General features: G+C 46.8%; 1 protein-coding gene across 1 annotated transcript in view; it reads right to left on the bottom strand.

Annotated features, from left to right (window-relative positions):
• Positions 1–302: 302 nt before the first annotated feature.
• Positions 303–16,433, bottom strand: part of LOC116816581 (uncharacterized) — a 66,906-nt gene continuing 50,775 nt past the window's right edge. The window contains exons 9-15 of the mRNA XM_032765917.2: positions 12,009–12,197; positions 9,490–9,656; positions 8,970–9,131; positions 7,575–7,684; positions 6,385–6,574; positions 5,619–5,736; positions 303–4,603 (exon numbers count right to left, since the gene is read on the bottom strand). Of these exons, the coding sequence (XP_032621808.1) occupies positions 2,865–4,603; positions 5,619–5,736; positions 6,385–6,574; positions 7,575–7,684; positions 8,970–9,131; positions 9,490–9,656; positions 12,009–12,197 (2,675 nt within the window). The 3' untranslated portion in view covers positions 303–2,864. The remainder of the gene's footprint in view (positions 4,604–5,618; positions 5,737–6,384; positions 6,575–7,574; positions 7,685–8,969; positions 9,132–9,489; positions 9,657–12,008; positions 12,198–16,433) is intronic.

Here is a 16,433-nt window from a genome sequence, read left to right as displayed (position 1 = left end):
TTTCTAGTCTGTCCATTCCTCAGTTGGAATTCAGGTAGTATAGTGCTAAAAGCTACAGAAGTAACTAGGTAGCTAGAACGGGCACGGGGATGCAACATTACTCCTGGAGGAGGGGCCTTCCAGCTCATTGGGCTGAGCTCAGTGTTTGTGTGTCTGTGAAGTTTGTATTGCTGCTGCCCAGACCATATATGGACTATGGAGCAAGAGAAGACATCAATCCCAGGGCTGTCAATCCAGTGCCTCTACCCAGCACTAACTACTGTAGAACTAAAGACAAGGCAACACTAGACGGGTGCCAGGCATTAAATGACAAACAAAACGGTGTTTCTTTTATTGAAATAATTACAACCATAGCTTGGGAAAAGAAGGTGAACATCTCTTCAGTGAGCATGTGCGAGGGAAACGATAGTGGGCATTTTGTAGTACAATTATATACATCTTTCGTCAGGCAAAGGCCATCAAGGTTAGCCAGGAATAAGAGGAGCCACAGATTGTGTCAAAAGCTACATATACCCAACTGAGCTCAGTACACCTTGGAAAATGGGCTATTGTGCTCACCTTCTCCTCTGATGACATGCAATTTACCAGGAACAGCCAAAGAGCATGAGACAAGCTTCTTCCCTGGTAATTTCCAGGGGCATTGATCAGAGCGGTGATGGTGATTTGAACTGATTAGACATTACCTCCCTCTGCATTAGGGTCCAATCCTGTGAGGTGCTGAGCAGCTTCAGCAGTGGGAAAGGGAAGTGCTCAGTTGCTTGTAGGAACCACTTAGCCCTGTGAAGGATCAGGCCCTAAAGCAGTGAACAGAGATGCACAAATTCCTTGCGCTCTGCTTTTCTCTTCTCTGTCCTCCCTACTTTTACTTTAACATGATGGGTGTGGCAGTGTGGGGACTAGCTTTGGAAATTCCTGCAAAACATTCAAACCAAACATCCACAAATCTTTAACCTTTGTGACTTTTCCCATCTATAGAAACTTGTGATTCCTAACCTCCATCAAACTAAAGTGGCAGCTCTTTGGAAGTGAGCTGCAGCATCCTTAACTTCTAAACAAGTTTGAACGGGTCTGACCTAGCTTAGGATTTCAGGACAGGTTCATTGAACGCAGTGGTTCAGATGCTCTGAGGCTATGTTTTCACGTTTCCTGTCCTGATGAATCACTGGCAGCTTCATTATTAAATCCTCTCTAAAACTCACATCATTTGTACTTATCCCTAGATCCAGGCTTGCAGCAGTCAGTCGACACATTGGTGCATGCACTTCACTGAGTGGGAATTAATCACTACTCGGGGGAAGCTGTAATTGTCTAACAGCTGCTGTTTTCTCAGCTGTATGCAGACCAGTACTTGGACTGCATGGCAGCTTTCTGGTCAGAGAGGATCTTACTTCAGTATCCACTCGGCAAAACTTCTCAACTACTTCCACAACTCCTTGGACATCATGCCAAAACCAAATCACACTCAACTCCTCATAAGAATGGTTAAGGATTTAATTAGGATCCCCACATTCACTGCCTCTATACCTGAGAAGGGAGTTCTTGAAATTTCACCATCAGTTAAAGTCCCCAGGAAATAATTATTTCATCCAGGACACTTACATAGGACCAGCCACTTGCTGAGAAGAACCAAGGAGCAGACCCCCAGCTAGTGTAAATTGTCATAGAGTAGAACCTCAGAATTACGAACATCAGAGTTACAAATTGACCAGTCAACCACACATCTCATTTGGAACCAAAAGTATGCAATCAGGCAGCAGCAAAGAAAAAAAAGGCAAATACAGTACAGTACTGCACTGTATTAAATATAAACTACTAAAAAAATAAAGGGAAAGTTTAAAAAGATTTGAGAAGGTCAGGAAACTGTTTCTGTGCTTGTTTCATTTAAATTAAGAGGGTTAAAAGCAGCATTTTTCTTCTGCATAGTAAAGTTTCAAAGCTGTATTAAGTCAATGTTCAGTTGCAAGTTTTTGAAAGAACAACCATAACGTTTTGTTCAGAGTTACAAACATTTCAGACTTATGAACAACCTCCATTCCCCAGATGTTCGTAACTCTGAGGGTCTACTGTAGTTCCATCGAAGACAATGGAGCCACATCCGTTTACACAAGCTCAGGATCTGAACCAAATACTTGCTGGGCGAAGCCAGAAGAAGAGGAAGTGGATGCACAATAACAGATTAACATTGCAATTTTCAAGGTGCCTAATCCTTTAACTCAATGGAAATTGGGCAACTGATTCCGTTAGGTGCCTTGGAAACCCCAGCCTCAATCAACAAAGAAAACTCTTCAATTTTAAGCCAAACTATGCGGGGGACAAGGAAGTTAGAGAAAGAAGAACTAGCTGTGGATTTTGAGTTGGGGTATAGCATCATACTTTGGATTTCAATAAACATTGGTAACAAAAAATTAACAACATTGTGGAGTTTTGTACAAACTTAAAAAATATGCAAGGTGACTCAAAGCTTTGCTCCACTGTCAAGGATCCATCATGATTTTTTTTTTTTATGAAATGTAAGATAAGTTTGCTGTTCAAGCCCTCCACTCACCCCCACACACTTATGACTTGAGGCAAAACTATCAGGAGAGCTTGAAATTCAGATGAAGGTCTCTGTATAATTCAGTTAATTTAAAACTCTAGGGGAGGATTCAGCCCACTGGGCACTGGTCAGATAAGTACCTTTTGTAAAAAAAAGGTAGCAAAGAATAAAAAAAACCCCAAACCCAAACATTAATTACACATTAGCATCACTTCACACTTATTGATCCACACAGTCTGTTAGATTCTTCACACCTTGATTGTATTTTACAGAACATTTTCCCAACATGCTGTACAAAAAACAATCACAGTTCCCACTCTCTCCTCTCCTAGACAAATGTCTCTTCTGCAAATGCCCCTGTCTTGCACTCCTCTGGAGATGCATCCGTGTGTGGTTGGCTTTTAAGCCACTCCACTCTGCCCCGGATGAGTTCGCTCTCCACAGCTTCTGCATCCGCTGCATGGCAGTTCTTAGCCTCATCGTGCTTGAAGTATTCCCTGATGGTGTTGCGGATGGAGGCTGGGAGGATGATGCGGATGGTGTGGCTGAAGGCATTGATGCTCTTCCTGTGGCTTTTGGCAGATGCCACTTGCTGAGCATCATCCATCAGCCCCTCTGCAGGGGGAATGCTTTGGGGAGTCTCTTTGCACTCCACCTGCAGCCGCTGGCTCGTTGCTTCGTGATGGTATCTCCGGGAGACAGACTGCAGCACCAAAGGGGTGTTCTGCCCATAAAACACTGTCTGGGGTATATGGACTCTTACTGTTTGTTGACTCTTGGACGTGTTTTGGTCACTGCTGCTGTTTGATTTGGTGCTATGGACGCTCACTGAGAAACCCTCATCCTCCTGTTCCATTGGAGACCCCTGTGGGCTTCCTTTATTTGGGGCCATGTAAAAGGTTATCTTGGTGCGCTTCAGGCTTTCCTGCCTGGGAGGGGAAACCTCCGGGCCTTTTATCTCAATGTGTTTAACTGATTTCTCCCTGGGCCCTTGCTTGTCAGTCGCTGATGAGCTCTCATTGGTTGGGATATGAGTTGGGGGGTCTGTTTTACATTCAGACTCCTTGAAATAACATTGGTTTCTGAGAGCTTGTCCAGAACCCCTGGCACATCTCACTTGTCTTTCCTCTTCCTCCCAGTCACTCTCATTTAACAGGCTTCCCATGGCTGCCCCATTGATGGGCACAAAGCCCTTCACTTCCCCAATGGTATGACTGCTCCCCATGTCCCTGTGCTCAGACTTGCTCCATGAGTCCAAGTCACAAGGGTTCAAGGGCAAAGGAGATATCAAGGGCTTTTTCCATTCTTTCAGGGACCTCTGTGCTGTCTTTGGCGACAAGGCATGGAGTCGGGTGGAAGTGCCAAACATGAAAGGCAGGGAGGAGACATCTGTGGGGCTGAAGGCTGAGGACTCAGAGCAGTAGGAGAAAGCACTGTCTAAGGAGCTTAGTGAGGACGCTGAAGGGGAAGTGGTTGTTGAGGAAAGGCTGGAGAAGCTGGACCTGTTGGACAGGCTAGTTTTCTGAAGGCTGAGCTTCTTCACCCTAGAGCTGGTCTGAGGTGATTGCCAGAAATTCTGCCTGGTCTTATTCAGCCCAGGGCTCAGGCCTTCATCAATCAGCTTCTGGCTCTCCAGCTGCAGCTGCTTGAGCCTCTGGATGTAATCATTGTGACTATGCATGATGGTGGCATCACAGCTGGACTGGCGGGCCACTGGCTCATGGCACTGGGTGGGGAGCTGAGAGCTGAGACAGACACTGGGCTCAGAAGAGCACCGATCCCTCGCAGGACTCAGTGAACGTATCGAGTCAATGGAGCAGAAGGAGCCTTCTTCCTCGAGGAGGTCATAGCTGTCTGCGCTGGCATTCTTTCTGGTTTTGCTTTGGTAGCAGGCAGTGATCTCACTAAACAGATCCCAGTCTTCCTGCTCCTCTTCAAGTAACAAACCAGTGGATGGGTCAAACATGGAGACGGCTTCAGGCACGCGATGATACTTTGGTCTTTCCTGGTCACAGGCAGCAAACTCCATCTCATCAGAGGAATCAGTGTGCTGAGCCATGCCAATACCTGGGGAAGACATGCAGAGAGAATGCAAATTAACTCTTTGCAAGTCTACAGAAATGCACATAATTATCTGTGTTCCTATCTACCTGCCAAAGTGCCTATCAACTAGGTATCAAAGGGTATGTCTGCACTTAGAGCTGGAGGCGATATCCAGCTTGAGGAGACAAACCCATGCTAGCTCTGATTGAGCTAGTGTGCTAAAAATAGAGGGTAGCTGTGGTGGTGCAAGCAGCAGGAAAGGCCAGCTGTCCTGAGTGTGTGTCCAGCATCGCAGATTCTCACCCCCCAGCTCGAACTGCAGCCATACTCTACTGCATTTACTACTATAACTGAAACAACCGAGTATCTTCCCTTTGCAGATCTTCAAGTGCTTTATGAATGTTAATTAATTAATTAATTAATTAATTAATTCTCACAAGACTACTGCAAGGCAGAAAGAGAATTATCCACCGTCTTTTACAGTTGGGGAAACTGAGGCCTGGAGTGGGGAAATGATTTCCTCAAGGCTACCCGGCAAGTCTGTGGCAGAAGTGGAAATGGAACCCCAGAATCCTGGCTCACAAGACTCAGGCTCTCGTCATTAGACCACAGTCTGTGTGTATTCAGTAGAGGCAAATGGATCTCTTTAAATTCTGAGCTACCAAGTCTAATTTTAGAAAATCGGTTTAAACTGTTTCACTTAAAAAAAAAAAAAATAGCTGTTGGGAAATGGTGCTTGCTCCATGAATTCTGAGGCAAATTGTCTGCCAAACCTGGAGGAGCTGGAAACAGCAGCAGGGTAATGGAGAAGGGGGAAGCCAGCCAAATAGGGATGCATATCCTAGTTGCTGTGCCTGCATCCTCCAATGCCCTCGTCAAAACATAGGTAGGAAGTAGGGGGAAAGGACTGGCTGAGAACGAGTCCCCTCTTTTAGTTTCCGCTGGACAAGGAGTGTGGGAACTGTAGTCTTCTTTGTAAGAGGCATTTGACAGTGGTTGTGAGTGACCAGACATCACTGGGGAAATTCCACAGCCTTACCCAGGAAATCCTCAGAGCTTTTTGACTTTCCTTTGTCTGGTCTTTGAAACAGCGAAGTGATGTCACTTCCAAAAATTTCTGCCGAGTTTTCAATCAGGAACTGCACTAACATGGCCACCTGCCAAAGGAAAGGAAACTAGGGTCAGTTCGGGGAAAATATATCCACCTCTATTATCCTCCAAGACAAATTAGCCCAGGGAGAAAATATGATGATGCCTTTCTCTGCACAAATGCAACACTTAATCCAGAAGCTTCTTTTTGGCTCAGAAAGCTAGGAAGCATCTCTTCCAGCTTGGATGCTTGTGTATTAGTCATAGCCGGAGGCAAGAAGCTGGACTAAAGAAGGGTGAGCTGATACAGCAAATCCCATGGTCCTAATTATTATTGTCATCATCTCACAGGCAATATGTGTCATGATGTTAGATTTGCTCCTCTCTGCAGGATAGTGCCACCATTATTAGATATTTCAGATGGGGACACAGTTCGAGATGCTAAGTGCCCTCCTAGCCACTCCCAGCACAAGACGTCCAGCAGGGAAGTCCATTTGTTAGAGCAGATCATGACTTCTTTTGGTGCCTCCATCCCTGGAGAACCTCGGTGGCCAAGTCACCCCACAACAATCTGCACAGGGTGGTGAGGGTAAAGGTGGGTAAATTACTACTTATCTAAAGTAGTTCAACTCTATAGTTCCTTTGTAGGCTGCAGAGGAATATGTCATAGGAGACGGGAAGAAAATCATGGGCAGAATCCCACCAAGAGTATTTACCTTTTTTGTAGACCTGCTTTCCTCTTCAGGCCCAGTGGGGCTAGGAAGCCATAGCATGTTGGGAGCTATGCAAAGAGCCAGGTTAAATGCATTCATCTGATTCTCCCCTGAATTCTTCTCAATCTGATGCAGGACTCCGAACAGGTGTCTGAGTAAAATGAGGTTGGCTTCTGGGAGCTGCTTCACCAAACTGTCCAGGGAAAAGAAACAAAGCAAAACAAGGAACTTGTAAAACCTGGTCCCCAAAAATGACAACTGACTTTCAAAAGCCCTGCCTATACTACAGGTACAATGGCATTTTTGTAACCTGTTTGTGACACACTCAGCTGACCCCTCTACAACAAATAGGATTGAGTTACATTCACCACACAGTTGTGTCGCTATCATGTTTGTGCATTCACACCTACTATGCTGTCTAATGCATTCTGGGAAAATTTGGACTTTAGTCCATAGTGCCTCAGCAGATGCTGGAGGACACACATACAGACTAATGCCAGCAGCATGAACAGTGATGCATTTTGCTAGGACTTATGGTACAGAGATCTGAGGGGAAGGAGGACCAGCCAAACTTACTGTTTAAACCCCCTCCCCTGTGCTCAGCCAGGTATAGGAAGAGATTTGACATATAGGTTATGCCCATGTGATGCTAATGGACAAGTACTGCTCAATGTGCCAGTCTGAGGCAGGTAAATAAACTCATCAGGTCCCTGATACTATGTCTGGCAGGCGACTCCTTCCTGACTATCACACTGATGTGGCTATCATTTTAACTTTGTGCATGCAAGAAAGAACCACCATAGTTAAGCATCTAATTCCATTTATACCCAATGGTACCACTGAGATCCAAATCACTGTCCTTTCTTTGCTTGAATTCTAGCAATTATGGCTGATCATCAGAAAAGATTTTTTTTTTTGGTAGGGGGCAGGGCAGAGGTTTGGTAAAGAAAAAAAAATCTCATGCACAATTCTGTCAAAAATGTCAACATCTTTCACTAAAAAATTGTTTTGATGAAAATGTTCTGACCAAATTTGCTAGCAACTGGCATTCATAGGCATCAGCAACCAGTGGATCAAGAGCAGTGAGCTGGCCTAGAGCAGTATGAGGAGTCTCTTAGAACATGGTAACTATGCTGTGCGGGTGGAAATGATACATGCCTCCTCAAGAGAAACACAATGGGACATTTACATACCTTTTGATGGCTTCAATCTTATGCCCTCGATTTACTGTGTCCACGGCTTCCATCCACAGCCCGTGCATGTCTGAGGATAGAACACTATCAGGTATATTTCGCAGAAAATCCTGAATTAAATATATATATGCAGAGTAGTCTGGTCAGTTTTGAATCGTTTGTTTCATAGTGCATAAACGTTCATGTTTATTATACATAAGATAAAATGAAACATGACACAAATCAATTCCCACAAGGCCTCCCTGCTCCCCATCATGCAGCACTGCAAACAGACTTGGTCTGTGTATCTTAGAAGGAAAAGGACCATCTAATCCATCCATTGGCCAGAGCTGGATTATTCTTTATAGTACTGTATGTTTGCCAGAGGTTTGTCTAGTCCATATTTAAATGTCCAAACAATGGGGTTTCTACCACTTCCCTTGGGATACTGTTCCACAGCCTAATATATGGCTTGAATTGAAATCAGTCTGAATGTCCCCCTCAAGCAAACAGTGACCTAGGGAGATTTCTACTCTGTCGGCTGGCCAACAAGTGGAGAACTGGGAACGTATTTCAAGTGCAAGCCTGAACTATTCTCATCTCATTTACATCTCAGTCCTCCAGTGCCTTCCCACAAGTTTTTCCACAATTCACTGGGAAATAATTCACAGAGCAGCTCCACTTGCAGTAGCACAAAGAACTCCCCAAAGTCCTAGCGACATACACCAATGAAAGCAGTGCCGTGTGGACACAGCAGCTCGAAAGTTGTAGTGCAGTGTGGCTGCTTGCACTTCAGCTAGGTTAACTTGAGAGGAATAACTTGAATGTAGGTAATTCAAGTTAACTCTGCAGTGTAGACACAGCCCTGATCTGTTTAACCCCTTGCTGTCTGAGGTTCTGCTGTAGTATTTCATTACAACAAGGGTTCTCAAACTGGGCATCTGGACCCCTCAGGGGGTCTCGAGGTTGTTACGTGGGGGGTCGTGAGCTATCAGCCTCCACTCCCAATCCCACTTTGCCTCCAGCATTTATAATGGTCTTAAATATATAAAAAGTGTTTTTAAGTTATAAGGGGGGTGGGGTCGCACTCAGAGGCTTGCTATGTGAAAGGGATCACCAGTACAAAAGTTTGAGAACCACTGCATTAGAAGGTACAAAAAGGGATACTGGCCTGAGGGCAATATTCCTTTCTGCATGTTAAAGACAATTAAGGCAGCAAATCTCTATTCATGCAGGGGCATGTCTCCTTTCTTACATGTACCCAGCCAAGAAACGGGGGCGGGGTATGCAGAATGTGCCCAATTAAAAATGCTTTCCCCTGGCTGGCAGGATCATGTTACCTCCCTCACTGAATGCAAAGTGCTGTGCTAGGGTATGGTTTTCGCCCAGAGGGCAGTATTGCTTGGAGTAACTTACAGTGATGACTGCTGCAGCCACAAAGACTGACTCGCCATCCATCTGGACATCATCTCCAGAGTTCAATTTCTCTTTCAGTTCCTTGCAGATCTTGGCATTGGCAGAGCGCCTGAAAATGCCCCTTGTGGAAGGACCTTCATGGTACAGCAGAAGCAGCATGTCCTAGGAGAAAGCCCAGCCCCAAAATAGATTTAAAAGGGTTTATCATCTGAACCCATATTGTGTTAGACCTCACAAACTAAGCAGGGCTAAGGCTGGTCAGCATTAGATAGGAGATCCTCAAGGAAATCTAGATGGTACAGGAAGTGCTATGGGTGACTCTGTAGGGGATGCTTTTGTTCATGATTTTGAATGAGTACTGAATCAATGTTATAGCACAGGAGAGGACTACTCCTCCTCCCCCCATACACACCTGGGTGACCGGATCCTCAGAGATACCACAGATGACTGAGACAGAGATGGGTTGATAGATGATATAGTCAAACTCATGCTAGGATTCATGACATAACTGCCCTCTTACCATAATAGGCTTGGGGAGGATTCCATCGGGACACACAGAGGACAAAGACAGGCCGAAGAGTTTCCGTGGAGTGGGGGGAGAATGTGATGCTGGGCTGCCTGTAGTGGTCCGGCGCAAAGCCCAGTCAATCAAAGATTTCTTCCTCTTGGTGTGTTTCTGCAAGGATTCTGAAATAGCCAAAAGCCCTTGTGTTACAGTATGCTCATTGTGCAAGGACTGGGCATTAGCCACGGGGTGGGGGTTAGAATCATGCAAATGGGTTTATATCTATTACAGGGACATGTAATGTCAAAGTTCCTATGTCATGGACTGGAACTATATGGGAGTCTTGACTGGGAGAAGTCTCTTAAATCCAGTGGGCAGAGTAAGGTCAGTCACCCAATGAAAACCCACAGGGCAAATAGTTCACAAACTTGCCATCGCACAGACATCGTCTAGCACGATGGGGCCCATTCTTGGCTGGCCTTTCGGCACTACCATAATAAACGTTAGTAAAGATAACAACAGTCATTTATCTGCAGTGAAGAAGGGCTGGGCGGCCTTAATGCTGGGGACGCCATTCAGTCATGTGTCTCCTTACTGCAGTGCAGTGAGTGGCTTGGGGCTGGGTATATTCCCTAGCACTTTGAGGGCTGAATGCTCCAAAGGAGTTAGGCGCTGTGATGCTGTGTGCCACGACGCATCACTTTTAGGGGCCTGGGGAAATCACTGCTATTCACAGCGCCCGAGTTAGGTGCCTAGGCTCCTATAGAGTGACGGGGGAGAGGCAGCTACCTTACAATGCAAGTCACAAAAGCCAGCAGGCTGGGTGGGGATCCTGTGGTGGGGGTGGGTGGATACTAATCTCCACCCCTTTCTAAGAGATAGGCGCCTAAGTCCAAGCTGCAGGGAGGCGCCTAACTCTGTTCCTGATTCTTAGCTGGGAACCCTCTTTTGATTTAAGGAGCCTGTACCATCTTAGCAACACGCAGGTGGGAGATGGAGGAGAGGAGGAGCTCAGTGGTTAGGGTACTCTCCTGGGATGCGGGAGACCAACAGTTCAAGTTCCCCTCTTTGAAGAGGGATCTGCCACCTCTCAAGTGAGTGCCCTACCCACTGGGCTGTGGGATATTTTACATATACAGGGATTCCTTCAGTCTCTCAAGTAGAAGCTGTTGCACTGTGGGTTAATAATGTTACGGGGGGGAGAGGCTGCTGCATCATGTAAGCTCACCTAAGGGAGGTGGATCTGGTAGGCAGCCCCTGAGCACACCTATCAGATCAGGTGAGTTAGGCTGGCAAATGCCTCTCTTCCCCTGTTTTGGGAATCACTCCAGGACTTAGTTGGGAGACAGGCCCCTGAATGCCCACAGGCAGGCAGCCATGCACATGTCCAGAGCGAGAAACATGGCACCTAGGGAACTTTAGTGCAAAAACTTCGGTGGTAGGTGAGTTTAGGCACTTTCAAGGTTCAGCAGGAGTTTTGTTCATCACAGTGAACCCGAAATTGGAACTTAGGTGTCTAAAACACGGACTTCAGCACCTAACTTCTTTTGTGCATTCAGCCCTGAGTGATTAACTTCTTCTATCTGTTGGTGACAGGGCCGGCTCTAGCAATTTCGCTGCCCCAAGCACGGTGGCATGCCACAGGGGGCACTCTGCCGCTTGCTGGTCCCGCGGCTCCAGTAGACCTCCCGCAGGCATTTCTGCGGATGGTCAGCTGGTCCCGCGGCTCCGGTGAAGCTGCCACAGGCGTGTGTGCGGGAGGTCCACCGGAGCCGCAGGATCAGCGGACTGTCCGCAGCCACGCCTGTGGCAGCTCCACCGGGAGCCGCCTGCTGCCCTCCCAGCAACCGGCAGAGCGCCCCCTGCGGCATGCCACCCCAAGCATGCGCTTTGCGCTGTGGCCTGGAGCCGGCCCTGGTTGGTGAATAAGTTATCTGTGAATCATCTTTTTTACGTGTGTAGCTCTACAGAGGGTCAAATAATACTCATCAAAGAAACTACTGGTGCATTTTTTGTCAATTGGCAAATAAATTTGTCATGGATAATTCTTGTATCATTTGAATGCTCTAACATGGATGTTATTACATGCTGAGTTCAAGGTATCAGTAAACCATTAGCCAGTCAATAAACAAAGACCTCAGAGACAACATGTCTCCTATGCTTCTTGGGAAGACCTGGTCAGAGAGCTGTATATGGTCTCTTTGGTGACACTGTGTGTGGAGCATAGCAATTCGTCCAAGGGGATCGTAACTTTCTTTTGAGTGCTAACCAAGTTCCTAAAATTTGGTAATGAGAGCCAAAGTAATGGTTAAGGGTGAAGTCCTGCTACCACTGAAGTCAACGTATGTTCAGAGGGAGCAGGAACAGGCTCTGATTTATGAAGTGACAAAATCAACCCTCCTTTCACTGCAGATATAGTCAAGCTGAGAGTGTCTCTCTAAAATAAAAACCCAATGCAACAGAAAGTCAGCAACTGCCACAGGGAGAGCTCCCAAGTCCTCTGAAGGGACACACAGTATCATCTGGGCTCTCACCTGTCCTCAGCTGCCTTGGAGCTTGGGGCCTGGGTTTCAGGATGAACTGACACTGCCTGTCCTTGGGAAGCTGATCCAAGATGGCAACCTCTGTCCCATCAGCTAGGAGTGTGTTGTTGTTGGTTCCTTGGTGTTGGTCAACAGAGTCTCGAAGGCAGCTCAGTATGATGCTGAAAGGATGCTCATGACCTGTTGCGACAAGAGCCACAGAAAGACCAGGTGAGGATGCAGAACTCATGAATTTCATGCTGTGAAAGCAATTAGAGGACCCGGTTTGGTTTATAGTTGTCAGACATCCACATCTCTCAACTTCCACAGCAGTGAGTTGGTGGCAATCTCACCAGAGCCCAAGGACTGAATGGGCCATGGAGACTGAGCCCTGCTATTACTCCTTGATGTGCTTTCCTCTAGGTCAGAGGTGAGATGCACTGCTGAGTGGCAAGGATTTGGGGAAGCCAATTGGCTTTGCTGTGCCAATGCTGCACATGCTTTGGGGTAAAGAGAAAAGTTTGACTGAAGAGAGTTTCAGCCTAGAACCTTGCACGAGCGCCAGTGTTCTCACTAATTTTTCCCACGCATGTGCGGAATGAATTTTGTTATGTGCACCAATATGGAGGTCATGTGTGACAAATCACCTCCGTATTGGTGCACATAACAAAATTCATGTGGTGGGGGTGGGGCTGAGGGGTTTAGAGTGTGATAGGTAGCTCAGGACTGGGGCAGAGGGTTGAGGTGCAAGGGAAGAGAGGGGATGAGGACTTTGGCTGTGGGTGAAGGCTCTGGGGTGGGGCTGGGGATGAAGGGTTTGTGGTTCAGGCTGCACTGGGGCTACAGGGGGGAAGAGACGACTCCCCCCAGCTCTCTGCCCTGCAGCAGCACCTGAGCTGGGGCAGATAGGTGCCTCTCCCTGCCACGGTAGCTCCAGGGCTGGGGCCGGGGGATAGGCACCTCTCCCCTGGCTGCAGCAGCTCTGGGGTGGAGCTGGGTTGGTTGGGGCTGGGGGAGGGGAACCTCTCCCCGCTGTGGTAGGTCCAGGGCTGGAGGAGAGGCATCTCTCTTCACCGCAGCCGAGTGCCTGCGTGGGGCTTAATAGGCTGCTGCATGGCCACACAGCTTAGAGGGAACTTAGACGAGAATGACATTCAGTAGGGGAAAAGAAATCTAATGAAAAATGGAGAAGGATAGAAGTGAAGGTTCAGTTGCTTTTTCAGATGTGAGAAGTTGCCTTGAAGAACGCAGACAGGAGTGTAAAGATCAATGCAGCAACTCTTAGATTTAAAATGATATGCTGGATGGCCTCACTAGGCATTCATGCCTCAGCCTTCCCAAATCTGAATACAGAGGAACACATCATTATTAAGATTTGAATTACAGTAGTGCTCAGAGGCACTAACTAGGATTGGGCCGTATTGTGCTAGGACTGCATAAAATGCATAGTGAGAAATGAACCCCATTGTGAAGAGTTTACAGTTTAAATGTAACCCACACACCTCCCGGGTGTGGTGTTCTGTCCCCTCAAGTAACTCTGAGACCGCTTAGAGAGAGATTAATGAGTCCACTCTACAGCTTTAGCTAAGAGCCATATGGCTTGAGGCTCATGCATTTAGCTCCAGAGACCCCAGGTTTGAGTTACATGGACAAGGGTGGGAGGGAAAACAGAAAGGCAAAGTGACTTATCCAAGGTCACACAGCTGGCCAGTGGCAGAGCTGGGAATAGATCCCCCTTCTCTCCTGACTCTCAGTCCAGTGCACTACCTACTAACCACACACCCCTCCCTGAGGCACACATTCTGAGCTTGTTTATTTGTAGTGGCAGTGGAAAGAGGAAAGTTTACTTTAAGACCTTCCTGGGTTTGGTAACCCATTGTAATATTGGCCATTGGAGATATGAAAAAGGTTCCTGAAGGATGGAGGCTGACTCTTGCTGAGTGTGTGAGCACATGTATATGTATGCACTGAAGGGTGGGGAGAATTGTTTTCTTAATAGTTTCACATTATCAGATGTGAATACAATCTCATTTGGAAAGACAATATAATTTTATTTATTTTAAACAGACCCCAAAGGGACATGCATCAAGCTTGATCCGTCTACCTTTAGGCACACATTTGTGTTTTTATGGGGGTGTCACTATTTACATCCCCCCCCTCCATAAATATGTCAGGACTGTTTTTAAAATCAATCAATCAGTCAAAAGCCACCAGCCCAATCTTCATTAGCCACCCTAGATAACACTCTATGTGCACCCCTCTATGTAACAAACCAGAATGTGTGTCCCTCTACCAGGGCCGGCCTTAGACCTATTCCCCCGAATTGGGCCCTGCGCCTAAGAGGGCCCTGCGCCCAGTGAGAATCTCTTCTCTGGCTAGAGGCGCCTTTTTAATTTTTACTCACCTAGCGGCGCTCTGGGTCTTCGGTGGCACTTCGGTGGCAGGTTCTTCGCTCGCTCTGGGTCTTCGGCGACACTTCAGCGGTGGGTCCTTTGCTTGTTCTGGGTCTTCGGTGGCACTTTGGCAGTGGGTCCTTTGCTTGCTCTGGGTCTTCGGTGGCGGGTCCTTCAGTGCCGCCGAGGACCTGGAGCGAGTGAAGGACCTGTCGCCGAAGTGCCGCCAAAGACTCGGAGCACTGTCCAGTGAATACAGCCCCACATGTTTTTTTTACAAGTTTTTTTTTTTTTAAAAGAACAGGAGTATTTGTGGCACCTTAGAGACTAACAAATTTATTTCAGCATAGGCTTTCGTGGGCTGAAATATGCAGAAGTATGCTGAAATAAATTTGTTAGTCTCTAAGGTGCCACAAATATTCCTGTTCTTTTTGCAGATACAGACTAACACGGCTGCTACTCTGAAACATTTTTTTTTTTAGTCATCCCTGCCAGGGGCCCATTGAAACTGGTTGAAGTGGGCCCCGCACTTCCTAAAGCCGGCCCTGCCCTCTACTCACAAGCTACCCTACAACAGCAATCCAGTGTGTGAATTCCTGTGTTCACGAGGTATTCTACAATCAACCAACTGGTGTATATAGCCTAATCTAACATTCACGATCCTGTGCTCACACGCTGTTTACTTTAAACAGACACCAAAGGGACATGCATCAAGCTACCGTTGGGCACACATCTGAGTTTTTATGGGGGTACATATCCTATACCAACGTTCACTACCCTGTGTTCACACGCTACTCTACAATAAAAATCCAGCAGGTGCTTCCCTTCACTAATGACCATAACAAGTAAGCATGCTCAGACAGCACTTGCGAGAAACATCAACAATCACAAACCAATGTGTGCTGCTAAGTGCTCATAAACAACCCTACAATACAATCTTATGATGATAACAAGTTCTTAAGAGCAAGCCTGCAATAACAAACCAGTGTGTTCAAACCCTAGAGGAGAATGAATCCAGAAAGGAAACCACATCTCAATTTCAGCAACAGTGGGAAAGTAACTACTTTTTAAAATGATGAAATACTCATTAGAGAGATCAGGTGGGTGAGGTAATATATTTTATTGGACCAGCTTTTGTTGGTGAGAGAGACGAGCTTTCAAGCTACATAAAGCTCTTCTTCAAGCCTGGGAAATGAAGAAGAGCTCAGTTTAGCTTGAAAGTTTGTCTCTCACCAGCAGAAGTTGGTCCAATAAACAGTATTAACTAACCCACCTTGTCTCTCTAATGTTCTGGGACCAATACTTCTGCAACAATGCTGCATATGAAATACATTTTGACAGGCATCACTGAAAGCTGACTATATCCAAGTGCAAAATTTGTCCATTGGGGTATCACTCAAGCCATTACAAGTTATGGTTGAACCTCAAAAGATTTAGCCTAGGTAGCTAATCATCAATTTAGCCCTCAGGTCAAAATATTGGACGTGATGCTTGGACCTTAAAAAGTTCTGTTCAGATATGCAACCCGCAGTTTAGATCAGTGCTTCTCAAAGTTGGGCCGCCGCTTGTTCAGGGAAAGCCCCTGGCAGGCTGGGACAGTTTGTTTACCTGCTGTGTCCACAGGTTCGGCTGATTGCGGCTCCTACTGGCCGTGGTCACTGGTCCAGGCTAGTGGGGGCTGCGGGAAGTGGCATGGGCCGAGGGATGTACTGGCCGCCTTTCCCGCAGGCCCCATTGGCCTTGAGTGGCGAACCGCGGCCTGTGGGAGCCGCAATCAGCCGAACCTGCGGATGCAGCAGGTAAACAAACCAGCCCGGCTGACCAGTGGCTTCCCCTGAACAAGCAGTGGCCCGACTTTGAGAAGCACTGGTTTAGATGCTTCAGAGCAACTTTGATCCGGACATTGTAACACGCAATAACACAGAGTGATTCTTTGTTCCCTCTCCACTGCTAGATCACATATAGAATTCCAACTGTGTTTAGGAGAGTAGCACAAGGGCAGCCTGTCTCTTTCAAAAGCATCAGTACTTCATAGCTCTGGTCA

The sequence above is a fragment of the Chelonoidis abingdonii genome, chromosome 8 (genome assembly GCF_003597395.2).
Source record: "Chelonoidis abingdonii isolate Lonesome George chromosome 8, CheloAbing_2.0, whole genome shotgun sequence".
Lineage (NCBI taxonomy): Eukaryota > Metazoa > Chordata > Testudines > Testudinidae > Chelonoidis > Chelonoidis abingdonii.
The sequence above is the reverse complement of the archived record's forward strand: the minus strand, read 5'-3'. Positions and strand labels throughout refer to the sequence as shown.